The following is a 27,404-nucleotide window of genomic DNA, read 5'->3' on the forward strand; positions in this document are numbered from 1 at the left end:
TCAAGAAAACAACCTTTCTCTTTCATACAGAGGAAGACACAAAGGCCCACTAATTCTGTCCTTTGTTTCACCACAACAGCATTTTGGGTGTCTGTCTGGAACCTCTGCACTTGCTTTGACCCTCTTTGGTTTATATCTTTGCAGCTACTAACCTAGGGAATGCAGTCCTGCTAAGAGAGAAGCTGACATTTAGAGATTGATAAGCCTTCCATAGTAAAGACCAGGAGGAATATTCCACCTGAAATCTCTGAGCAGGTACATCTCCATACATCTTCACACTCCAGCCAGGAAGTGAGGGCTAAGTAACTCATGGCAGTGTCTCATGGGATTAAATGTCTGAACAGTAGCCCACAGTGTCATGTATAATTTTAAAAATGCAGAAATTAAAGAGACACAGGCAAAGAAAAAAATCAGTATTTACACCATGCTAAGTAAAATTACACTTTGAAGGCTTCTGATCAAGAAGCATAACTGCAAATAATAAAGTAACAAGGAGTTATGATAGAAAGAGAAAAACAGATGGGTTGATAAGGACAGCAGTGTGAAGAACAGGTGGAACTGTTATACCCACAATCTGAGCATCCATGACACAAAATCACCAGCTTTGACACATTCTTTGGCAACATCATCTAGGTCCAACACTAATATTAAAAGCTAGGTAAAGGAAAGCTCTAATCTGAGCATGAGCTATATGAAAACAAAGTCCTTTGGCAATCTCTCTATGCTCTTCCAATCACCTCTGCTGCCTTCATTGTTTAGAAATCCTGTTCATAATCATTTTATTGCAGAATAAACCATAAAGTTGGTTCTTCACTCTTGCATTTGTCAGGAGAGCAGCTTCCCAACTCCTCATCAGGGTCATCTATCCCCACAACCAGCAGAAGTCAATGGCTTTGTTACTGCCAAGGCAAAACTCGTCCAGAAGGCCTTTTCAGCTGGGGAGGAGACAAGAGGAAAGCAGCACTACTAATCACTTAAAAAAACCCACTTTCATTCAGTTTCTGAGGCAGTCTATTAATGCCTCAAAAGAGACTAGTTTGGGGTGGAATTTCTTAACTTTTAGGCCAAGTACTTATAACACAAGTTACAGAACTCACATACACGAAGATGCCAGTACAGTCTATTAAGAGCACTCTTCAGAGTGGCAGTGATTTAAATAATTACTACTGGACAAAATTAACACAATTAATAAGTACACATACCTCAAAGAAGATATTTTAATTGAACTTTATATTCTCCCTGTTTTAAGTCATTATTTTTGTATGTCATTGTAATTAAAAGTTCTAATTTTAGATACTGACTTTAAGCCTTACATTCATAAAATCATAGAATGGGCTGAGTTGGAAGGAACTTTAATGATCATCTCATTGCAACCTTCCTGCCATGGGCAGAGACACTTACCATTGGACCAGGTTGCTCCAAGCCCCATCCAGCCTGGCCTTGAACATCCAGGGATGGGGCAACCACAGCTTCTCTGGGCAACCTGTGCCAGTGCCTCACCACCCTCACAGTAAAGAACTGCTTCCTAACCACACCTTCCTCCTTCCAGTTTAAAGGCAAGGTGGCTGAAATGCTGACAGAGCCTGGGACTCAGGAATATTCCACTTGTCTTCTCTTTAACTGCTTTGCCTTTGTGTACTGTTCAATCAAGTCTCACTATTGGCATATGATTAACCACAACTCTGGAGTTTGCCACTTAATTTTGAAATCAAAAACCTCCACAAGGCTGATTTTTAAAACTTTTATCAGCTACCATAAACCTTTAGTCAACTGTTAAGTTTCTGCTTATAAAAGTAAAGCAGCCCTTTCTTCCATAAACAGAAAACTTGCAAGCACTGGGGGAAGGATGTGGGGAGGGCAAAATAATCTTCACTATCTCAAAATTCAGGTGACCAATCTGTAATGCACTCCAAACCACATCTGATAAACATTCACATTTCTCTTCCATAAAAATGGAAGATTTAAAGACTGTCATCTTCCAGAATTCCATGAGTTCCAACAACTGGAAAAAACTTTTTTTTTTCACAGTCCTAGCTATACTTTCTGTCACTGTCCTTCCTCTCTTCTAACAACTGTTTCCTTCCTAAAAACCTTACTGAAACAGGATTTGTGGTTCCCTCAGTCCTTTACTACCTGTCAAATCTACATTTTTTGAAGACTCAAATTTTCCACCACTTCTCCTTAACACTGCATATAGAAACTGTATTCTTGGCAGAGACCTCTGCAAAAATGGTCAACCATCAACCAAAATGAAGATGTGTGGGAGGGAAAAATCTGTCTGCCAACAGTCTGATCAACAACTTGTTATGAGAAACAGAAAAACACCACAATTCAGGAAGTCCTAGAGCTTCCCCAGGTTTTGTAGATCTGATCATTAGCAAAAAGCCCCCTGATAAGTGGCTTATCTCCATTTTCTAGTTGAGATCCACAGAGAACTTGGAACTACACTGCAGATCATAGCGGGAGTTCATTGCAAGGAAAATAAACAAGACCAGCAATGTTATTCCATTTACGAGGCTGCTTTTTGAAACTGTGTGAGTTCTATTTTATTTCTACACATTCATTTGTTTTTATATTACAGTAGTTTCGCTGCTTAAAGACATCACTTATTTTGATAAGAAATATGAAATTTAGCCAAGAAAATCCAAAATCCAAACTAAGTTTCTGAATTGCTTTTTTTTTTTTCAATTTAGAAAAAATAACTCCAACAGAAAGCATTTTCTTACTTCACTCTTAAGCAGGGACATTTGGAACATCATGACACTCATTTAAAGGAGCCTGGAAGCTCATTCCTGTGCAAGAAAAAAATGGAACTACAAAAATCCTGCCTTTTAGGAAAGAATGACCCCCTTCTTATTTAGATGGCCAATGACCATTTGTCTCTCACGCCTTTAAAGGATGGTTCTGCTCATAACCCTCACAGATTCACTCCTGAGATTTAATTTACTTTTGTGTCTCAAAAGAGAAGGAAAAGAAACTCTGAAGATCTGGGGGAGGCAGGCAACAAAATGTTACAACACAAAAGAAATACAAAAATTAGTCAAGTACACTGCTGAAAGAACCTACAAATGCTAACCCAATCCCATTTGCACAGAAAGCCTTTTCATAAGCTCTATCTGCATCTTTCAAGCACTCAGTCTTCCCCTATAATACATATATTGGTCTTTGTAGATCCATATTAATTCAGAAAACCTGAACATGCCCTAGGTTGAGAACTTTGGATTGCAAATGCAAGAAAGTATGTCTAAAATAACCAACATTTCTTGTGCAATTCCAAAATTGCTGTTGTTTTTATACTCAAACCCAGGTAATTTCTCAAAAGAGAAGGAGGACTCTCTCCACAAAAGAGAAAGAAAGCAGAGAGCTAAAAAAGTCACTGATTTCCTAATGGTCAATGCCACATACTTTTTGTGATTCATTCAGAGTGAAAACTATTTTTCCTTCCCTGACAGACCTTAGTTTCCTCTTCACAGTAGGTTTTCCTCCATACAAGTGTTAAGGACAAGCTCTTGTTGTTTTGTAAAATTTTAACTTCAAATGTTTATTCAGGCAACTGCTCCTTACTTGGAGTGACACAGGCAGCTATCCTTGTGAGAGGAAGGGATTTTGGAATTGCCTGGATTGAAAAGAGTCTCAGCACTTTGAACAAGCCTTAAAAACAGCTGAGCGTTAAATGTTTCATGGGAGTAAACAACAAAGAATAATCAGGTTCAAAAACACAGTTTTCACTTGTTTTGACAAAGTAATGAAATCTCATCCTTTTAATGTAGTCTAGGAGGTGAATTAGGGATATAAACTTTAAAAATCATGTTGCCTCAGAAGTCAGCAGCTTAATTTTATTTTTTTTTTACAAGTTAAGCAAAATGGAGTTTTGGCATATGAATTAAAAAGTGTGGTACATGTGGTGCTGCTTTTTATAAAAGCACATGGTATGAAGATTAACCAGTGTTAATTATCACATCTTTTAATGTGATGCCATAGACAGGCATGGCATTCTAATTCATGTATTTGTTCAAACATGCACCTGCCCTCAGGGGCCAACAACTTGCATTGGGCAGATACTACAGATGAGCTATGAGCACAGTCGATTGCAGTGCAGGAAAAGGCTCTGAAAAACAGGGACAAGTCTTGGAATATAGAAGTAATTATTTGGAGCTTTAAATACTCACTTCCCCATGCCCAGGGATAACTCTGCAGCAAGCAGTAAGAGGAAAAAGGCTTGAAAACAGGAACCCCACTTTGGAAACTGAATTTAATACTGCAAAATGTCATGAATCTTATACAGGACCAAGACATTTTTTCTAGTGTTGAGAACTCAGACTGAATAATTTTAACAATACAGAATCCATGAAAACACATGCCTACGCCACTTAGAATCTTTCACAGGTATCAAATTTAAAAACACAAATTGCTGAATATCTGCTGACATTTTATTCATCAAGAATTGCAAAAATAAGAATTCAGTTCTCTTTCAGACAATTTCTTTTGTGCTCAGTATTGACTAATAGCATCTGCCTCTAAGATGAAAGGCCTTAGTCTCCCATTTGTGTTACTTAAAACGAAATTCTCTGGCAAGAGAAGCATTTTAAATTATTACATAACGTGAAAGGGAAGTGCCTGATGCCTGGCAAAGCAGGCAGGTCCCAGCACATGACAAATAATTTTGCCTGCACGCACCCTCTTCATAATGCTGTGTAATCCTTCAGTTTTTCAAGTTAAACACTCTCATGATCTTACACTAAAGCAATTTTTCTTCTCTGTGGCCTCTACCCTGATTACAGCAGATACTTCTTTTACTTCTTCACTGATAGTTCTTAGCACACATGCAAAAAAAATTTCAGGCCTTATACACCTTCTTTGCATGCAAGCATGAAAAGACAAATGTGGCAAGAACTAAGGCATTATGTTAAAGCAATGAAAAGACACCACTGTTTTGGCGGTGCCAACTTATTTCTGGTCTGTATAGGCTACAGCAAATAAATTATTTTCTTTGAAAAAAGAGAACAAAACTTCTTTTCACTACAAAGTATTTGTGCTATAGAAGTAAAAAATATGAATATGTATTTCACTGTTAACACCCCAATGCAGGTAAAATTGCTTATTCCTAAATAGTATATCCTCGGGATTTTGGTTTTTGCTGCACACTTTGCATATTTGAAGTATTGGCAATCTATGAAAACAAATTCCAGAAAATTCAAAATGCATCCCATTTTGTGATGCCTCTAACTTACCCATGAATTTGTAGTATCCCTAGCCTCAACTAGCAGATATATCTAGACAAAGGCATTCAGACTACAATGAAAATAACCACTGAGCATAAAAATATATATCTTACATATAAGTTTTTACTGTCTCCATTTATGTCAGCCTTTCTTCTCTAGCACAACTAGCATTTGAAATATTTTGTACTATTCTGATACGCTCCCTTTTATCAGAGAAAAATATTTTCAATTTTTAGTAACAACTTCTGAAATAATTTACAAATTTAAGAATAGTTTTCTATGTCTATATATAAATAAGTTCTTAACTTGAAGATTGCTTACATGATGAATAAATAACAGGCTGTAAAAGGACCTTCTTTTAAATACAGAAATGAAAACACACAATAAAATAATCCATCACACAATCTTTGTTGCAAAACATTATTGGTAAATTATCACTGGCAATAAAAATGGGTATCAAGTTTAGTCCCTGTCAAGACATCAATGCTGCCATAATCATCACGCTGTATCTTACATATTTTTGCTTCTTTCCTTCCCTGTCTAGGAAACTCTAACATATTCATCTGCACAATAGTGCAGGTTCTCCTTCCATTTTCTGTTTCCAGTCTGAATGTGGATTAAATACTCCAGCAAAGTGTGAGATTTGTTAAGACAGAAACCATACCCAAAAGCAATATAGTCTGTGGGTTGATATCCCAGGTAAGTCAGGCTGACTTATCTCACTTATCTCCTCACTGCGGCTGCCACTGCTGCCTCCCGTGACCAGCTTGCCATTATCCTCCCTGAAGTTATTTAGCCTGTGACTGGGTGATCCATAGATTCAAAAGAAGGGCAGTAAGGGGACACCTTAGTGGGAAAAAATGCCACACCTTGTGGCAACGGCCTGTAGTTACATCAAAGAATCACCAGGGATCAAACTGACTCCAGCAGAACACCCAGACTTGGTTCTTGCTCCCAAAATACTGCCCTGACAAAGAATACACCTCAGACACTTAAATCAGCCCAGCATTGGCTCTTTGATCTTAGTTGATCCTTCAGTGTTTCTCAGGTGCCCAAGCCTTGTGCAAAGCAAGACACAATTACAGGGTTTAAATCAATACCTCCAGAAATGGACAAATAACAAAACTGGCATACAATGCACAGGAGCAGTCAGAGCTTTAAGTCCCTATCACTAAGCCTCATACTCTTTTCCTTTTCAGCCTCTCTAATACCCATGATAAAGCAAAAAAGGGGAGGGTGAATATTATAGGACAAACTATAGGGTCTTCTGTAACGAAGAAAAAAAGAAAAACGTTGAAGATATACCAGAATTAAGTGAATTCCAGAGTACTAAAATGATCCCTGCCAGTCACAAGAAGACTGCTACTGCCAGGAGTGCAATGTTGTTCGGGAAGGAAAGCTGTGATCCCTACATGCAGCTTTCGTTGTACTATATTTCATGCTACTTGTTGCTGTCAAACCCAATTAAGGAAAAAGCCCAAGAAGAGTAAACATTCCACTTTATTGTCTGAACTAAAAGCCAGAGCCTCATGCTGCCCCCTCTCCACATGCCCTATTCCAAACAGGCTGGTTAAAGAATAACCTCTACCTTAACGGACTGAGGCATGTTTTCAAGGTATCAGATAATGAAGTTACTTTTTAATTCCCTGGTGCACACTGAAGCTTAAGAAACACAAGCTCTAAGAAGAGCAAGACTGAACATGTCTTCTATGTATTTGCAGGTCAGCAAGAGCAGCAATGAGGGCTGAACTCCAAGTTCTTTCACTTAATGCCTAAGTACTTTACCTTTTTTCCTGGATAAACCACATCTAAGGATTAAACCAACTGAATAAATTGATTCTACTGAAAAATCATCAGATCAGGATTTATAATGTCACTACTTGAAAATGCTAAGTATCAAATAAATTCTATCATTATATCGCTGAGCTGCTAATTATGATCTGCAACTATTTCTTAAAACAACTCAGTACCATAAAAGTAAGTAGTTACATGGGAGAAACTCAGTTGTAATCAGTAGATGTCTCAACACAAATATCTGACAGTTGTACAAGGCAGACTGGTAAAGCCTACTATAGAAACAGAATTTACAAGTACATGGATAATATAATATAAAGACTACAAATAGTTTTTCAGAACAAGTCAGGGACATTGTTTAGAGTTCTTTAAAGCAGACAATGAAGTAGGATTATATATTAATGTGGATTAGCAAAATACTTTTAACAGGACTCACAATGAGGCTCTCTTCCAGCTTACATGACACAGGAGGAAAATTTTCCCCCCTGACCCCGATAAATAAACAAGGAAAGGACAGGACAAGAAGGGCTGAAACCAAAATATTTTTTTTAACTAGAAGGCAGGGTCCAGAAGGGTCATCCAAAGGAATCTGTGCTCGGCCCTTCCTTGTTCAAAAAATTAATAAGCATTATTAAAATGGTAGTAAGAGTGGATTAAGTCTTGGAGAAGGTGCAAAAGCATTTCTTTCAAAAGAACAACTTGCAAAGGACTGAAGGAAGATTTCATAAGCAACAGGATTCAAAAATCAGAGAATAACTCTGGCTGGAGGATCTTTGGAGGCCATTTGCTCACACCTTCATGAAAGACCTAGAGTGACATATGGATTGAATACTCATACACAATGATGGAGGGTGAAACAGGTATCATCATAGAGACAAATCATCTCAGAGTAACTGCTAAGTATTTCTTACAATCAGTTCTTCAATACCATAATCTGATTCTGCTCTGTACCAACTCTTAAGAAATTTCTTGTGGTAGACACAGAACTAGAAAGACTGACTACTCTTGGACCTAGAAGGCCACAAACAAGCAAACAGGATGGTCAGACATACAGAAGAGCTTCTGTATCAGCAGAACTAAGCACATAATAGCTCTTCAACTCATGAGTGGCATAATAGTGACCAGGGAAAAAGTACTCATTATTTCCTTATTTTTTAATCTTTTTCTTGATCCAAAAATACATGAGTCAAAGCAATAGGTAGCAAGTTAAAAGCAAACAATAAGATGTGCTTTATTCACACAACTAATTCTGAGAGTGGCAGTTAAAGGATGTTGTGAAGATTTTAGACTGGTTTAAAAAGTGCTAATGAAAATACATGGAAGGATGGAATACATGGAAGGAAAATTAAGAGCTAAAGAATGAATACACAGGGTAAGGCAGGAAGTACCACAGCACCTTACCCCAAATTCTATCCTTCAGCATCCATTTAATTGTCTGCTGTTGGAGGGATCCTGAGCTAGCTTGGCCTGCAGCCCAGCTCAACTGTATTGTTCCCTTCTCTGGCAATCTCAAAGTAGTGTGCAGATTTGCAGATTAAAACCTCTCCTGAAAAGCAGCATCAGTTTCTCAGGATCTTGCCTCTGGCCTCTTGTACCAAGCTTTAAAACCTTCCTCAGGCACAAGGCAGAGGCAGTTCTGGGAGCTTCTCTTGTGTGAATTTGCAGCAGTCTTTTTTCTCCCATGGGATGGCTGCTTTCAATTTTACAATGTTTCCCAAATTCTTTGTGTGAGAATTACTTTGAAGTAGTGATCAAATACTGATTTAGTTAAATGAGTGAGCCACAAAAAAAGAAACCATATGCTTTAGAGTACTGTTAAAATTCAGTTACTTTTGACTATTTTTAATCATTCATTGCCTTATTATCTTTGTTTTGCCTTCTGAGAATTACAGCACCCTGAAGATTAAAATCAGATATGAAAATAGATGGGTAAATGCAATATTCCTCCTGAAGATGAAGAAGAGATTTGTAAGTCCCAATAAACTTTACCAAATACCAAGCAATTCACTTCCATTTGCCAAGGTAAATGGCAAATTTGGGCCACATAGCACAGGTCTTGTCCTTTTTTTTAAATAGTGCTGCACTGCACTACTTTTGTGTGCATTTAGAATATAAAACAGTGTATTTTCTTGTTTTATTGATCATACTTGTATGCCCATTTTGTCCACCTCTACTTCACCTTTTCCTTTTTTCTTCCTGACAACTTCCTTGCAGTTATCTCTAAACAGCAATGTTTTGCTTAAATAGTTGATGCTGAGTGTTTTTATGCAGAAAAGGAGAAAGATACTGAAGGATTTTTAATCCATCTCAGCTTAAAAGTTATGTTAGTATATGGCTAAGTATGTATTGAACACCATTACTTCTCTAAGAAAACAAGGAACTGCTAATTGCTTAAGATATAGAGACAGTCCCAAAAACACATCCAGTAAGACAAAAGAGTTTAAATCACTCAACTAAAAACTAATCTTGCAATCCAACCAGACAAGGATGAAAGAGTTTGACAAAATAAATACATTTCACCCTTTGGCATCTGGGTCTTCTGATGTTTAATTAAAAAAAAAGGCTAAAGGCTATGTTCTTCTCTGAATGTTAGCTCACTGCTGAGATGCCAAGGGGACAGGCACCTTTCAAATACCTCTCCCCAACAGGAATGTAAAAATAATTTTAATTTAAAATAAAACAACCCAAATAAAAATCATTAAACTGCATTTGAAATGCTTCATTGGAAGACAAAACTCTGCTTCACCTTCCAGAAATGCATTAGTGGAAAACTTCTTGGTGAAAAACATTAGACATGTCCTTTCTTGTAACACAACGAAGATGAATTCATTATTTTGTGAAGCACTGTAGAGGAAAGGGGGGAAAAAAAGGCAAAGATCTTGAATGTAATACATATTTTTAATAAATATGTGAGATAAATTAATTTGATCTCACAAATGAGGCTACACAATTCAGTGTATCTCTGAATTCACAGCCATTGAGGCCCAGCTGAGAGAACCTGTCCCATGACATGGGACCACAAAGAAATTCACTGACTCTGGTCTCAGACACCAACCTCCATGCAGCCACTTGATGTAAAACATGCTCAAACATGTCTGTCAATACCAAGAGATGGTCAGGTTAGAGCTGCAATCTCAGTCCCTCAGAGAACTCCAAGATTCCACACTGTGTCAAGTAGGCAGCAGCACATCCCCATCCCTCCAGCCCAGGAGTGTTCCCCTTGCAGCAAGCGTGCTCCCAGCTGCCCCTTAAACCCGTTCTGACCTGCAATTCCTCTGCTCCACAAAGATTCCTAGAGACAGGTATTGGCTACAGTAGAGGTACCTTGAAGAAAGTGCTCAGATGCTTTGTAGAAAAGGAAGTATCCATAGCTGAGTAAAACCCAGCCAAAAGTTAAACATGTGTCTCGTAGACCTAAAATCAAACCTCGTTTACAGTTCTGTAGCTTGCTTTAAACATTAGCATGCAGACAAGTCCTAAGTTACTCAGTAAATCTAATGCTCCACAAACATTATAAAGGACCCCAAACTTTGTCAAACAACTATTTCTTCACTAGAGCAAGTTTCATGAAACATTTCTCCTTGCTCCAGTATTCCTCCTGGCTTTTCTCAATTTAATTTACAGTCATACTCATTTTGTCCAGGCCATTAAAAGAGCCAAATGTATCGTCTAGTTCTTGAGGGATTGCTATTCACTCCTACATTTTATTTACAGGAAATGTAATTAAATAACAGTATTACATGTATATGAAAAACACCCATCAATGTATTTCTTGAGTCTGTACACAGGGATTCCTTTACCAAAGCAAGAAGATGCTACTTGGTCTAATTCATCCTGATGAAGACAATCCTAATAAGGAGATACTATCAATGACATCATGAAATACAGGGGGCTTATTAAATACTTTTTTTTGGTAGACCTTCTTCTGTGGCTTAAAACCAAGATAAATTCTTGCTCTCAACACTGATATTGATGGCCAGTTAGTTCACACTGGGCCACCAAAACCACAGCCAGACTCCCAGGTAGCTCTGCCACTGCTGAAGTGGAGAAATAAATTCCTGAATGTCTGTTTTCAGCACTGGGCTTCACTCTGCAGGTGGTTATCTTTCCTCATCCATGAAATTGGGTATTCTCTATACTGGGCAGAATGAGAAGACAACAGTCAATCAGGACTACTGAGGATGTGCCTGGAGAGCTCCACGAAACAAGAAAATGAGCAACACACTCCAGATACTTAGTTAAAGGGTAGCTTTATCTAAAACAACTGCATACTTGACAAAGAATTATCTGCTGCTTGGGATATCCCAGCATTTGAGTTTGAGCCAGATTTTGCTTTTGGCTAGGCATACACTTGGAGTGGCACTGAAATGGAAATCATAGACCTGCCTATCACAGAGCACACTGTGTAAGAATTTGTGGAACTGTCTCACAGTCTAGCCAGCTTCATTCTTAACAAAAGAAAATTTGAACTGCCAATATGACACTACCCCTAATTTTTACTCCAAAGACAGGATGCAAACACTACCACACTACACAAACCCCTGAATATTGTTTCACTGCTTACTAATCACACACACAACCTAGTTAAAAGATTCCAAAATCCAACTTCAACAAAGTATGAAGTACAGAGTAGCTTATTTCCCACTATATCTAATGAAATAGATGTACCTCCAGTATTGAACTTCTCCCTACACAGACTGTTGTTGTTGCTTGTTTTATGCATGTACTTCAGGCCCTAAACCCAGTGACTCTCTTCAGAGCCCAAGGGGTTTTGAATAATCTGTGTAAAACCAATATTAGAGGATTCACAAAGCAAGTAAGGACCAGACACCCACCAGAAATATGAATACCTCTTTTTAAAATTCTTATTTATACTTTGAATTCATGGGCTGAAAGATACATTTTCCCAAGCTATTGCACCGTATACATGACTTGCTAGTATTGTTTCCCTCCATCTCAAAAAAGTTTGGGATACTTTACTTATATTTGGGATATTTTACTCAAATATTTTACTTTCTGTGATGGGAAAAATATTGGTTCTGCCCCTCAGTTCAGAACTGAGGCTTTCTAATCTTTAATCCTTGCTTATAAAGAAATCAGCTGTTTAAGAAGTCAGAACATGCTCAGCAGTCATCTTTCACAGATCAGATTTTGAGTTTAATCTACAATGAATCTTGACTATAAGGCTTCAAGTATTCTATTTTTACCAAGTTTATCCTTCGGATATGAAATATACTTTCACACTTCTGGAGATTAAAATTCCAATGTTTATATTAGCAGAAGTGTTTAGGGTAAAACCAGTTTCAAAAACACTAAGCTGTGAATCTATCACATTTAGACTCACATTTAGACTCTTTATACTGTAAAAAAAAAAAAAACAGCAAACATGCACTGTACTATTTCAATAGCTGAGAAAGACAGTAATTTTTTCCTCATATTAAAATAAATACAAAGTTATTTCCATCACAAACATTGGTCAGACTGCATCATCTTTCTCAAGAATTCACACAATAAGAATTTGTGCTTATGAATATACATATGAATGCTTCATTTGTCATTTAAGACAATGGTGTATTTTCCATGCTTAAACATATTCCCTACATGAGAATAAAATATCATATAATTATCATTTCACATGCCCATTCTGTGCAAAAACTGACATCAGTCTGATCACTTCTCAACTGTATTTAAGCAGATTCATGTTGTTCTACAGTCACATGCAAGCTAGAGACCAAATTTTCCCTGGATTTATAGCTGCAGGTGTATCCTCCAGTTCACTTTATCAAAGGCTTTTATTATCTCCTGCTTAATCCAAAGAAAGGTTATTTAAAAGCTGTCCCACTAAAGTTTAGTAGATGCAGTAATTCAGGAGGCTCTCTGAAACTGGATTGCAGGCTGAAGGCCTAGTGCACAGCATAAAGACAAAGCTCTGTTTTGTAGCATTTCCAGTCTTTTCTTCACCTGTACAGTTTCTGCACACTGTTCTTTTTGTACACGTTTTTCTCATGACTGCTTTCATTTCATGGGAATTTCTCTGCCTCATCATCCATTAATCATTTTTTCTTCTACCCTTCTTTCTCATCCAGCACAAAGCAGATCTCAAGGAAGAAACTGTCACTGTCAAAACTTTTAACCCAACTCCAAAGAAACAAAAATGAAAAAGCTATAAACTAGCTTATTGCCTTTAGGGTACTTCAGCTAAATAGGTTCCTTCATCAGTGAGCTTTATCAGCAGGAAACAAGATATTTTAACCCAGTATCTCCCATGGTTTTGTTTAGACCATCCTTCAACTTGCACTACTTCTCATCAAATTTAAATGATTTTTCATTCTGGTCTAAGCTGTGTCAGCAAAAGTTGAATTTGACTTTAAGCATAAAAAGAGATGCACCAATGCATTAACTTGACCATGCTATTCATTATTCTTTACTAAAACAGCCAAGACAGACATAACAGAACAATCTTGAAAAGGATATCAAACTCCATTGATACTGAGTCACTGCAGGTGCTGGTTATTGATTCACAGCAAGTGTCAACTCCCTAACCTAGCACCAAGCCCAGCACCATCACAGCACTGGCTGCAGCAGCTGCCAACCAAACCTTCTAAAGACAAAGCAGTCTGGCAGTCAACCTTTTGACCACCTCTCTCAGCAAAAAGAGCATCCTGGTGCTCAGACTCTTCAGAACTTTACGTGTCAGTGCTCTTGGAAAGCTCTGAGGCTCAATGCCTGACATGACTGATCTCTTCCAAGCACTGCCCTCTGGATAGCCTCTGTCTCTCAAGACAGTGTGCAATCTGATGAACAGTAGTACTTAGATCATGCCAGGAGCTTACCAAAGACTTTCAAAGTTATACCCATGGAGTTACAGGAGGACACAGAATGCCAATCTTGACAAAATGCAAAACAAAAATCTCATTTCATTTGAGAACTGACATACATGGTATATGTACAGTGCACATTAGTATGTAATATATTTCTCATTATTATTTATTTAAAACCTTTAAATTTCAGAAGCAATTCTGTAAGAACTCTTCTAGAGCCATGTCTCTAAGAAAGGGACTTAAAATTCATGCAAACATTCTGCATTTCTTTTGGCTTTCAAAAATATGAGGACCAAGAACTTCACTCCATAAACAAGATTATCCCAACAACTCAAAGAACTGTTCTGTGTAGGTAAATGGACAAGGCGGGGGCAAGCAGAACTGTATTTTAGGCATTAGCTACATGCAACTTTTAAACACCTACTTAATTCAACTGTTTTTTGTGATGTCACTGGTACTTAGTCTCCAATAAAAACTACTTTTAAAGTACCCTTGTATAGAAGGATCCTGCAAATACTTCCATCAGACTTCAACAGCAAGTAAAATCACCAGCATACTCAAAAGGTTCTCAAAGGTAAATTACTTGACCTTCTATGACTGCATATGAGAGCTGTGTTTAAAGGTACTGAACCTATAAGGACACAATTAGACTTCACTGCAACATGCACCAATGAATGGGAAGAACTCAGTCTTGTTAGCAAACACTTGGAAGAAATCATCCCCTTCTGCATTATTTAATTCCTACCTTTGATGTTTTCCCCTCTGACTGTATTAATTTTCAGAGTTACAGGGTGCTCATTTTTTTTTCTTTTATGGCTGCAGTCGTCACAACACACAGAACAATTTCTAGAATCATGAAGCAGGTTTATTTTGCTCGAGGGAACAAAGTGACGATACGTGTTCCAAAACATGTCAAAGGTACGTGAGTAAGAAAGGTGTGGTCTGCTTCAGCTAGTTACAACATTTAGACTTTCCAAGCCAAGGCAGCTGCAATGCTAGTGGCACAACCAGCATTCCTACTTTTTGAAAAGTGCTTAGCTCTGCCAGGCTATAATGTGGTGTACAGAATTGCCATCCTGTTTAATGTTTAACTCCAACTATTCTCAGATGTCCACATCTAGAAATATTTAATAATCCACAGCTTACTTTTATTCCAAATAATATCTGCATAACAAATCTCCAGTAATTAAACACTACAAGAAACATAAAGGACAGAAATGTAATTACTGACACTAAAATGACACTAAAAATATTACACAGTTACGCTGAAAAACATTCAATATTTTATACAGACACATAATGGGTCTCCAGAGGAAATGTTAACCCACTTGAGTACACAACCTATAACCAAGCTTTTCATTTTCTTAAGGGCTGCTGCTGCCATGATTCCACAGAAGTATCTACTATAAACTAACAGCAAAAATAAAAGTTTGAGGTTCAATATAAAACTGCAATAGGTTTATGCCTTTCAGAAAAGCAACTCATACAGTTAAGCACTGAGCACCACTACAGTTAAGAGCTGAGAACACCCACAACTTGAAGACTTAGAGCCTGAACTTTATAAGCAACTGTCTGCTATTCATGCCTTAGTTATTTCTTATAAATCTACAGACTACAGTATGGTGGGTCATATTAACTGAAAGCCCAGAGGCATTTTGTTGTTCAAACAGAATCAGAGCTCTACTCAAAGAAAAAACAAGAGGAAAAAAATTAAGAGTTCAACCAGCTGACCTTATCTTTGAAATCACAAACGGAGCAATCGCTTTAGACCTTCATGACTTCAGCAGTCAAGTTCTCAGCATTGTGTGCATGGCAATAGCATTTACAATGCAACTTAAAGCAAGTTACAGCTTTCCTATTCTTTTTATTTAATGTTTAAGTATTAAAAAGTCACGACACAAACCTGGGTCCACATGTCTAGAGCTTCTTCTAATTCCATTTGTTCGTTTCTGCAGAGCAAAAATAAGAATCAAGGATATGAATAAACATGTTTTCATGGAGGCTCACTGCAATCCTTTCATTACCACAATCTACTAAGCAAAGCTGGTTTTCTTAAGTTATTTCCCCCAACCACCAACACAATTATCTTTATCTCATCAAAAGATCACACTTTGAAAAATATTCCTAGTAATGTTGATGGCTTTCTCATATATCCCATTTTTTCTGACACTAGGCTGAAAGAGTCTGAGTCCATACAAGGTTTGTTCATACATCAGCATTTTTTGATAAATGAGAACAAATATATTTTTTAATCATTTATGAATAGAATAAGGGAAAAACATGCAGTCTGGCATTATCTGCCCCAGATAACATCCACCAACACAAAAGTCAAAGCTACTTGCATAACTTTCACTATTTCTACTTTAAACTGAAGCTAACTACAATTCCCTATGAAATGCTTAATTTCCTTATTTTTTGGGCAAGTATTTAAATATATTTAGCAACTTGTCTGTCTCTGTAAAATTGGAGGAACCAGAGTTGTGTAAAATCAGAAACACACTGACAAGATTCAGACTATTTCAATTTATTTTCTATATTTCATACACTAAGACACTTACTATGCATCCCTGGAAATTTCAATGTGCAATAATGCATATCTGCAAACTACTCATCTGCTTTTGCAAACTTGTTTTATCTGGTAACTTGCATGATGATTCATGCATTTATTTATTTTTTAATCAAACCAAGCAGAGAAAGGCACATTGCATAACAAAGGGAACAATTAGGTTGCTCTGATTTACTCGCCGTTGATATAAGCTGATGCAGGACACACACCAAGGCAAGCCAGAAAGCAGTAACCTGAGGCATAACCCAGTTACCAAGCCCTGTAGCAGGCAAGCAAAATCAAAAGCATGGTTTGAAAATGGCTTTCAAACTCTGGAGTCCTTGGACATATTCTCTCTGTACCCCACAAGTCTACTTAAATAAAGGATACAAGTTTTGCTTCATCTGTAGTGGATAGAATAAAAATTTAAAACTGATACCACAATGAAGGTAACAGTGCTAGATAAAAGCAAAATGCCAATTATATGCTCTATTGTTTTTTATAGATGGAAGCCATGTTACTGATATGGACTGATGCAGATTGGTGAGCAACCACAGATTTGCACAAGAAAGGGAAAGGGGCAGGACTTGGAAAAATACAAAGGGAGAGAGAGAAATGCTTAATTGAAATCAAAACAACAGAGGGACTGTGACAACTCAAGTCATATACACCAAAGGACTGGCTGGAGAACGGTTTTAAGGAAATAGTTCTTGAGTTGAAGAAAAATGAGCTCAACACCCTTAAACATAATAAATTACCAGTAGACTCTTTACTGGCATAAAACTTAAATCCATGTTTTCCAAAATGACATTTCCTCATCCATGCTTAAGTTTTCTTCTGCGCAGAGATAACTAAAGCAGGCACTTAAATAGGAGTCTTGGTAAAAATTAATGTAATCCTGATGTTTTGGATCAACTCAATAGGCAAGAGCAAATCAATAGCTCCAGAAAGGAGGTCTTAATTCTCCAAACTAGAAAAAACAGTAGACCTATTCTCTCATCCAGACACAGTATGGTCACCACAGTTAGCTTTAAGAAGCCTGGCAGCCTTTTCTACTAAACCCAGGAGATGATCTGCTCACAGCTCTCCAGCCATGCCTGCTAGCTGCAGGACTGAAAAGGCATCAAGCAAATGAACCACACTGTCATTCCCAAAGTTTAGAGTGCCCTTACTCAGCACATCTGTCAAGGCAGAGACATGACAGACTGGGCAGCACCTGACCAGAGGCATGGCTGAGGATGCAGTGAGGAGAGCAGGCACAGGCAGGGGCTGGGGCTGGGCACAGGCAGGGGCTGGGGCTGGGCACAGGCAGCACACCCTTCTCCTCTGCCAGAGCTCCCCTGTCACCACACGATTCCGTGCAGGATCCCAGGAGCAGGAGCCCACCTGGGGCCCACATGCCAGGAGCTCACCAGAGGGTGCAGAACTGCCCTCACCCAGCCCTACTGCTGTCTGAGGTACAGTGACACCCAAACAGCTCTAACATCCGAGAGCACAGCCACGGTCAGCCCTGCACACAGCTACCCCTGTGCCAGCCATAACATCCTCCCATTACCCCTATAAGAAAGAACATCAAACACAGCCATGCTTATGGAGAGCAGCAACATTTATACTCACATGCTGCTCATAACTGGCATGTCATTTAAGCAATTACCATAAACTTCTGATCTAAAATACATGCTAGAAACTATAATGCCCTAGGTCTAAAGTGCTGCCACTATTTTGTCAGATGGGACAGACAAAACCCAGCTGCTGTGTCCTCCTGTACAACAGCAAAGAGATCCCAGGAGATGGCCAGAAAATAACCCAGGGTGGCCTGCAGCCTTCCTAGGCTGACAACAAGCCACACTGTGTGCATTACAGCAGCTCCTCTGTTCAGGTCCCATTTTAACATCTCTGCATTACATAAACTCCATACCACAGGATACCTCTGCAAACAGTCTTTTCACATGAAGAGGCAAATACTGCCCTGCCAATCCTTCATCACCCCACAGTTCTCTGGCACAGCAGAGAAAAAAAAAAGAATACTTTTAACTCTACAGCCACATTTTGTTCAGGAACAGTAAGGATCTAACTACCAGTTGTGAAGCAATGTTTGTGTTCTTACCTGTAGCTTAAAAAAGCATCTCCACCCCTTTCAGTACTCTCAGCACTGTCATTTCGCTGCAAGTTTAATTCACATTTGGAGCAGAAGACATTTGTATTTAATCATGAATACCCTGTTGCTTAGACAACTTCTACAGCACTCTAAATAAATCTGTTTGCAAACCCAGAAGAAAAACATACCTTCTCCATCAGCATGTACACAGAGTAATAAGGAGCTCGTATGTCACCAACAAAACAAACATCACATGCAAAAGAAAACGAATCCTTACCTCATGCTTCACGTTTCCGTGTTCTGAAACATAAGTAAAAATTGGCATTATTGTTGATTGCAAATTGTGCACCTTTTATAGAGCAATCTCAGCCTGTGCTGCGTGTGTACCAGAACACCCTGCTGCCTCCTTTTGCCACCTGATCCGTGCAGCCGCCCCAGAGCCCGGGCGCGCCGGGCGCTGTTGTGCAAACCCCGCCGCGCTCCCGCCGCTCATTGGCCCCGCCGGGCTGCGCCCATGGCCGGGCCGGCTCCGGCTGCAGGGCACCGGCACGGCAGGCCGGGACACCGCCCCGACAAACCCTGAGAACACTGCACGAATGCTGCAGAAACACTGCCTCGTTGGGAACTCAAAGCTACAGTTCATTGCAAGCACACAGTTCACGCCTTTTTTTTTTTTTCCCTCTGTCTTTTCACAGTGTGACAAGGTGTATCAAGGTTAAATGTATACATTTGGCTTCAAAGTGTTCTATGTTTCATGTTCAATTCAGCATTGCATTAGTATACCAGAGACTGACACCACTGCTACTTTATTTGCTTTTACTATAAATTTTATGGTACTACTTAAAAAACTAGAGGAAAAAAATGCTGTGGGACATCAGAAAGACTGAATAAAGTCAGAAACGCTTCAGTACATACATACCACCACGCATCACAAAAGGCACAAAAGAAGGTATCTTTTCTACACGTCCTTTGAAGGTCTAATCTGCTAGCAGTATTTGGGTGCACTCTAGATGTTGGGTCGGTGCCTTACCAAAGCACACCCAGCTGTATTTGCCTGTGTCTGCCTCTCACACTACACACGCTGCCGAGGCCCAGCACAAGTGCACCAGTGCCTTGTCTCTGCAAACTTCAGGACGCCGGAAAACTTTTACTGCACTAACTTCTGACCAGGAAGGCATACCCACAGTAAAACAAATAATAAACTTTAACTTTTGCTCCACAAAGAAAGGTTCCATCAGGCAGTGAGTGTGGGAAAGCAGAAGCCCTGGCGTGCCGGGGCCGAGCCCGCGGCTGCGCGCTGGGTTGGGCGGGCACAGCCCCGCAGCGCTGGCACCGCTGCGCTCACGTACGCCTGCCACGGAGAGCCAGCACCTCCGGGATTGTCACCTCTCCAGAGGGATTCCTTTGCATTTCTAGAGTGAGCAAAGAGTAGAAAAATAAACCCGCCCAAAGGAGGAGTTGCACGTAGTCTGTTGAGGTTTCCTAAGCAGCCTGAGGGAATCACTTGCCCAAGTGCTGCTGAAATTCAATAAAATTTTGGTGTTTTACAATCTGACATGCCTCAGAATTTTTGCCAAAATCTGAATAAAATCTCCTCTTTTGAATGTTTCATCTCAGCACTATGAATGACTTGAAATGAAGGGAAATTATACAGATAAGTTGTTGCAAAGGAGGTCAAAACTTCTAACCCAGACTTAGGGATTTTCTTTCTTTGCTATACTCTAAAGACTTACATTTATTTCAGCAGGTCATTTACCAAAAAGCTGAAAAGGGAATGTTGTTCGAGCCTCCAATAAGAATGAATGAATCTGATTTTTAAACATTGCTGTTGAATATTATTTTTACCTCTAGAAAATATCCCAAATCCAACTAAATGAACAAGTTCCATTTGGTGATCACAGCATCCCAAAGGTTTTTATAATAAATAATTAGGAAATCCACTGATTAACTTTCAATAAACGAATAACTGGGTTCAAGAAATCACTACATAAGAAGATAACAAATCCTGATTATTCCTGTAAAATAAATGTCATTAAAAGGGAAGTGAAGGATTTGGATTAAAAAGCAAACCAACACTGATGGACCAAAAAGGCCATTTGTGCCTTCACTGTTAACCCTTCAGGAATAGAAAACAATATCCAGTGTCTGTATCTCCACCTAAAAGCCTATTCAAAAAATTAAGACTTGTTATTTCATTGCAGTTTAAATATGCCTCTGTTTCAGAATATTCTGTATTGAAATATTTGTATCGTGTCCTCATTAAAGACCTGTTTTCCAAACATTACACAAGTACAAGACCAAGAAAACCTTCATTTCTATTTTTAGGGGGGGAAGAAAAAAGTAGTGCCTGAGACTATCTACCAGCAGATATTTTACACACAACTTTAATTCAAGTTTCTGCTCAGCACCAGTGTTGCCAATGAAATCATCAAGTGAGTCCTCAGTTCTGACAGCCACTTAATTAATGCCATAGTTCAGCACAGTTTTGGGGTTTTTCTTGTTTATTCACTGAGGCCACATTACCATTGGGTCACATTTTGATAATTATATTTTACTACAGAAGCAAGAGGAGCAGCAGCTGGTATCAGTAAGTGAGGGAACAGAGTTCAGAAAAAGGGAATAAGCTGCTCTTCAGGGATGCAACAGAGCAGCTGGATCTACATGCTAACTAAAGAGAGAGTAAATAAAAAGTATATGTAATAAACTACTTTCTATTTTAAAACAAAACTCAAAATATTTAAAATGCAGGAGCTATAAACTAAATCCCTTGGAAGGAGCTGTGGGACTAGGTGTTCCTTTCCAGTCATTTAGCCAGCCATTACTCAATCAGAACAAAATTAGAAATGTGACCCAGATGTACCACACTGTAGGACCCTAAAAAATATCAAGCGCCCTAACTGGCTTTTGTTCAGGTTGAGCAAGAATCATTAGTTAAGCAACACAGCTCAACCTCTGCTGCAGTTTTTAAAAAAGTGGTCTAACTCCCATGAACTTTGTGAGATTTGAGCATTTACTTGTCAATTCAGTTGACACAAGAGGTTTGGAGGAGAGCCAGCAACTCTGCAACTATTGATTAAGTCAGCAAAAACGTACAGTGAAAGCTGCTGGTTTCTTTTGAGATGTCAAGGCCATGGGCTTTTCATGAATAATCTCTAATGTGCTGCAGCAAGCAATCAGGACATGAACAGCATGGACTGTATCACTGGGCATGCACATTACTGTATGAAAGCAATTCTAAACTTAACCCATTCATTTGCCAACATTGTCTTTTAGTTCATCTCACAGCTGAAGAAACTTCTTTTCCATCAAAAGAAATATTGTACCTTTTCAAATGAAATTATCCAAATGAGAAAGCAATTGTACATAAATTAAGTCAGATTTACTATAAAAATGACCAGCTAATGTTTTTCTAATCTATTTATGACCTGATGAGACATGCCTTTAACATTCCCTGGGAAAAGCAATATAGAGAAGAAAATTCTGTGGGTTTGGCACTGTATTTTAAATATTCAAAACACTTTCAGATTCTAGAATCATTGGAGGTTTCTCTAATTGAAATATTCAATAGTCAGTAGAACCAGCAAGCATTTGCCTGAAAATACTTAATTCAACATAATTTGATGGACTTGGAAAAATTCCAGTCTGGAAATAGAAATGAACTGTTAATTCTGCTTGTTTAGACTAGGAAACAGACTGTAGTTCTTGAGTATTTTCTGGGCAGAGTGATACTGTCTTATCAACCCTATGAGGCCTCTGAAGAAATTGCAAGGGACACAGAACAGACTGTACAATAGAAGAAGGAACAACAAGGGTTGCAGCTTCTCCCTTTGGCTACTAAAGGTGTGTCTTACTCATTCTTGCTTACCCAAGGCCCCAGTCTTAAACATTCCCAGACACAAACCCTTCCAGCCAGTGGGAGGGCGTCACCAGAGGAGTGAAATTGTGCCATGAAATAAGACTCAGGAAAGCAGCTGAAAAGCCAGAAGATGTAACAAGGGAGAGGAGATGCCCTCATAGCAAGCAGAGAAAAGAACCCCTCGAATGTCATTATAAATGGCCTGTCACAGAAGTATGTCCATCCATTTTCTAATCCATGTGTTTAAGGATTTCATACAGTCTGCTTAAGACTCAAAGGAGTTCATCAGAACATTAGCAAGGATTCCAAATCACAGAAAAATTAAGTGATAGGGCAGAAAAGTAAAATATATGAAAATGCAGAGGACTATTTGAGGATATACAGGACAGCATTTTAGAGGGAAAAAACTGTTAAATCAATGACAGAAATGAGCACAGAAGACTTCAACCAGCACTGCTAATTTAGAGCAGCAAGGGCAGGAACAGCAACCAAGAAAACCCTAGGGCTAAATGCAAACATTTTGTTCTGTTTATTAATTCAACTGATTAACTCTGCATCTTTTATCACTAAAATTTCTACAATGTGCTGAACTGGCCTTCTTTGAAGCAAAACATCTGAAGAACTGGCATATGTTTGTGTAAAAGGCATAGCACGAGAACACAGCAATTTATCTTCAGATTTTGTCAATGTTTCTCTCATAAGTGTATCATCTAAATCTGACACTTAATAATTTTGTCATTCAAAAGGTTTCATCTATCTTTGAAAGTGTGTCTTTTGAATTTTCTCAAAGTGCAACTTGGAATGAAATTTTAAAAGATTTAATCCACTCAGGAAAGTTCTAAGCATCATTTCAGAAGGGCTGGCAAAAACATCTGCTCGTGGTCTATAAAGGAAACAGAATCTTAAACTTTACAAAACCAGAAAATGCTGAGGAAAATTCAAATGCCTTTGAGAAACCTAATGGCATATTCCCACTCCAATGCTTTGAACTCTGATGACCTTTTTTCAAATAAGCCTCTAGAAGTACAAGAGGTCTACAGAATAGGAATGAAAAATATTTGAAACATAGAAAAAATTACACCAATCTTAAAAAGATAATTTAAAAAATTGAAACTGTTCCATATAGAGAATAGACTATTAAGAAGTCAAAATAATTGATCATAGAGAAGCAGTCAGTCAAGACTTCTCACAAAAGCCTGAAGTCACATGTTCACAGAGAACTCACTCTGAATTGCAGTGGGACATTTCCAAATAGGGAAATGCAAAAGCATTAGCAAGATATAAAAACACTTCAAAGACCAAAAAAAGAAGGAAGAAAGTTTAACAGGATCAAGCGAGGAGCATCACTCCTGGACATTGTCTACCACACAAAGGATTTGCAATTTGCTGTGAAGCATGGAATGGCACTGGCATAATGACAGAACACCAGAACAAACAGAAAATACATATATCTACCCATATGTAGATATATATTCCATGCCTGTATAATTCCCCATGACTGGGGAATAAAAATGTCCAGTTTCCCGAAAGGATAATTCAGTTTAATGTACATACCTTGTGAAAAAGGCTGTAATAGTTCCCTAGAAAAAATGTGGGGAGAAAAAACCCAAACCAACACAACAAAACAACCTACCAATACCATAAGTGTTCCAGGCATTTTGCTGCTGTACAAGCCTTTGCTCATTTTCCACAGGAGCAGCAAATGACACTGCTAAAAAATATTATATTTATCATAAATTAATTTCTCTAAATATTTCACAAGCAAAGTATTCAAAATTAAAACCATGTTAGATTGTTGTGCCTACAGAGCATACTTCTTCCACAAAGTGCAGTGAAGATGTTGAATTTTACATTATATCTTTATGTCTGCATGACTTTAATAACATTTCATAGCTTAGCAGGCATGAAAGATAATTTATGGGAGACCTCATTTCTCAGTATAGCTCTGGAATAGTTAAAGGACAGCTCCAAAAAACAAAATTCAAGTTGCACTAATCAATATTTTAGAGTGCATTATTGTCTTATCCCTTTCAGGCCCACATAGGGAAGCAGGTTTCCTCCTGGTAAAGCTCCTCCTTAAACCTTTCCTTGGTCTGGGCACATTATAAATGGTCAGCACCGCTCAATCAATACTTCTTTTTTTAAAATGCAAATAAAGAGTCAAAGTGGAAAGCAGTAGAGAAAAACCTGAGGATTTCCTTTCCTACTCATTGGCCAAAGTCCCTTTATCTGGTGGAGGGATAACATTTTTAGCTAGGTAAGCAAAATCCCTTGTCCCTTCCATGCTCACTGTTGGTTAAAGGAAGGGGAAGTCCAGCAAGAGCTGCACTTTAGAGTTTGATTTTGCAGCTATGATCACAGAGCAGACTGTAAGCAAAGACACAGCTCAGCACCTCCTGTGCTCCTGCCTCAGGAGCAGGTAGAGATACACAACTCTCCTGACTTGTGTGAGAGCTGCAGCAATCAGAGAGTCTTTGCACAGAGGAAAAAACAGACTGAGAAGAGAAAGTGAAGCTTGAAGAGAGGACAGAGGGCTGAACAAGTGGCTGTAACCACAACACCTGACACAATAAAGCACCTTAGCAATCCAGTTGCTTGCAATTTCAGTACAGTATAATTCTACAAACATCAGGAAGATGATTTAAAGTAAAATCCAAAACACCATTCTGCTTCTTTGAATTTTTAAAATTATAATTTATTCCACTAAAAAGAAGGAGGAATGTGATTTGTGGTTACTGTTATTTTGTTCTCTCTACAGCATTGCTTAAGTATGCAGGAAAATTAGAAGACATCAGACCTTTTCTTGCCCAGGCATTTATGGTCATTCTTATTGATGCATGTTGCACCATATGTGTCCACAGATATTTACAGAGGAACAGAAAGACAAGCTCCTGCCTCCTGGGGTGCCAGCTATCCAATTAAAATATAAATACAGAAGTGATTAAAAGAAAAGGAGCAAGACAAAGAAAAAAAATTGAAGTAGGGATGGTTTATACCACAGAAGACAGTTCTTTTGGAAAGAACAATATGTGTTTGTTTTTCTACTCTATTAATTTCAAGTAATGCTTTAAAACATACCATTTTTAAGATAATTTTAAATATTTATTTTCCTTAGAATATCTCTGCAGGAGGTTCTGTGAGAAGTCTGTGTTCCAAAAAGGGTTTCAGTCACTGACTGCTTGTATGGTTTTTAGATCTACAAAAGATGATTTGTAAAGAGTTCAGACTTGGATAGCATGGAAGATTTCCAAGACAGAAAAGCAGCTGAGAAAACAAAGTTTACTGACTACAGCAAAATTCAGTGCCTGCCATCTTGTTGATTTCATGGAAGGCTGGGGCAGGTAATTAGCACAGAGAGCCAAAAGCCAAGTAGAAGTCAGAAGAAATGCACACAGGGGCAAAGACACAAACAAGCTTATACAATGTTGGAAGGAACAACAAGCTAGAGTCAAAATTTGGAAACAGCAGCTTAATAAAGAGCAGTGCATGAAGTCATCATGTCATTCAAAAGTGGGAGAGGATATTTCTGCAACAGCATTTTACAAAGATTGTAGATACTAATGTCAAAAAGAATATAACCCAAGGGAAGAGGCTGCATTAGCTAATGTGAAGTATGTGAGACATGAGAAACTTCACAAATTTTTATAAAATAATTTTGAAAAGGAATGCAAAGATTTTAAAGAAGTGAGAATGACACATGACTGTGTGTGTCATCGCCCAACATATAAAACTCCACTTTCCAGAAATCATTATGTGCCCCCAAAGGCTTTTCTTTTTTAAACACAACAGCAATTCAAAATAATCTTTAGAAAAAAGAACATTTGAGAAGCTGGACAGAGGGAAGAGTCAAAAATGGCACTAGGATTATATGACTGTGGCAGTAGTGTAACAAACTCACTGCCACCAACAGAGCAGGTACAGGGAAGGGAAGGGTGGCTAGTGCTGGGGGCTAACACTGAGCATTAGCAGGGGGAGATCCAGATGTCAGAAAGAGATTTACAGGTATAATACTGAGCAGAACGGGAAGATGTCAAATTTTTGGAGTTATTTGTGGGCAGCCAAATGGTAGTTGAAATCAAAAGATTCCTTAAGGTCCCAAAGAGCAGAACAACAGGGGAAGTGCAAAGTGACAGTGGCCAGAGAAGAAATTCACAGAGCAATTGATTAAAAGAAGAAAAAATATAGTTCTTAGGTGTGGGAAGTAGAGAGCCATCAATCACCTTTTTGTGAATATTGTGAGTGGACAGAAACCATGGAAACCAAAGAGATGAAAGAGGAAGCTGAGGCAACACAAACAGCTTTAGGAACTGAGAGGAAAACACAAAAATTGACATAAAGGGAGAAGCACAAGGATGATAGATGATGTGCTGTACTGTAGGGGTTATATATAAGCAGTCCACAACTGAAACGAGAGCAATTCCTTGCTGTATACAACACTGATAAAGAAATTTGTTTTGACCTGTAACAGTTCTCCCCTGCTTTGGAACATTTCAATTTAGTGGCAATAAAAATCCGTATGAATCCTAAATGCAATTCTAATTGTGCTTATAAATGGTAGCTTCACAAGCATGCATGTTACAATAAACACAAATTAGAGGTAAATTAAACCTTAATTATATTGAGCAAGTTTTATGTCCTAATTAAAAATGGTATTCTAACAATTAAAATGACTTACCACCTAAATTAGCCCTGCCACAATTGTCTAGTCTTCCTAAACATTCTTTGTGTGCTCCAGCTCCACACTTAGAACATAAATAGCCTTGATAAAATGTCCCCCTGTAAAATAAAATTAGGTAGTGATACATTAGAGGTGACAAATTCCACACATAAAGGACATAAGAGACATGGCAGAAGGTATTAGAAGTCATTTGTTGTTCTGCATAATCATAGTCCTTAAAGGCTTGAGGAAAAAGTGACAACTGACAAACAAGCAGCTCATCTGCTCTATGTCACTATTAGCCATTTAAAAATCACAACCAGACAGTTCTTTCAGACTGCTAGTAGAATAATAGCCTCCATTTCAATGTAATCCAAAGCTACTCCAGAACAGTACACTTGAAATTGTACC

General features: G+C 38.4%; 1 protein-coding gene across 2 annotated transcripts in view; it reads right to left on the bottom strand.

The window, feature by feature from the left end:
- The window catches only part of VAV3 (vav guanine nucleotide exchange factor 3), a 144,344-nt gene that overhangs the window by 31,582 nt on the left and 85,358 nt on the right, over nt 1–27,404 (bottom strand). For both annotated transcript variants that reach the window (XM_059854419.1, XM_059854420.1), the window contains 3 exons: nt 27,012–27,112; nt 18,758–18,780; nt 15,741–15,786 (listed from right to left, as the gene is read on the bottom strand). In XM_059854419.1, the coding sequence (XP_059710402.1) occupies nt 15,741–15,786; nt 18,758–18,780; nt 27,012–27,112 (170 nt within the window). The remainder of the gene's footprint in view (nt 1–15,740; nt 15,787–18,757; nt 18,781–27,011; nt 27,113–27,404) is intronic.

The sequence above is a fragment of the Haemorhous mexicanus genome, chromosome 9, assembly GCF_027477595.1.
Source record: "Haemorhous mexicanus isolate bHaeMex1 chromosome 9, bHaeMex1.pri, whole genome shotgun sequence".
Lineage (NCBI taxonomy): Eukaryota > Metazoa > Chordata > Aves > Passeriformes > Fringillidae > Haemorhous > Haemorhous mexicanus.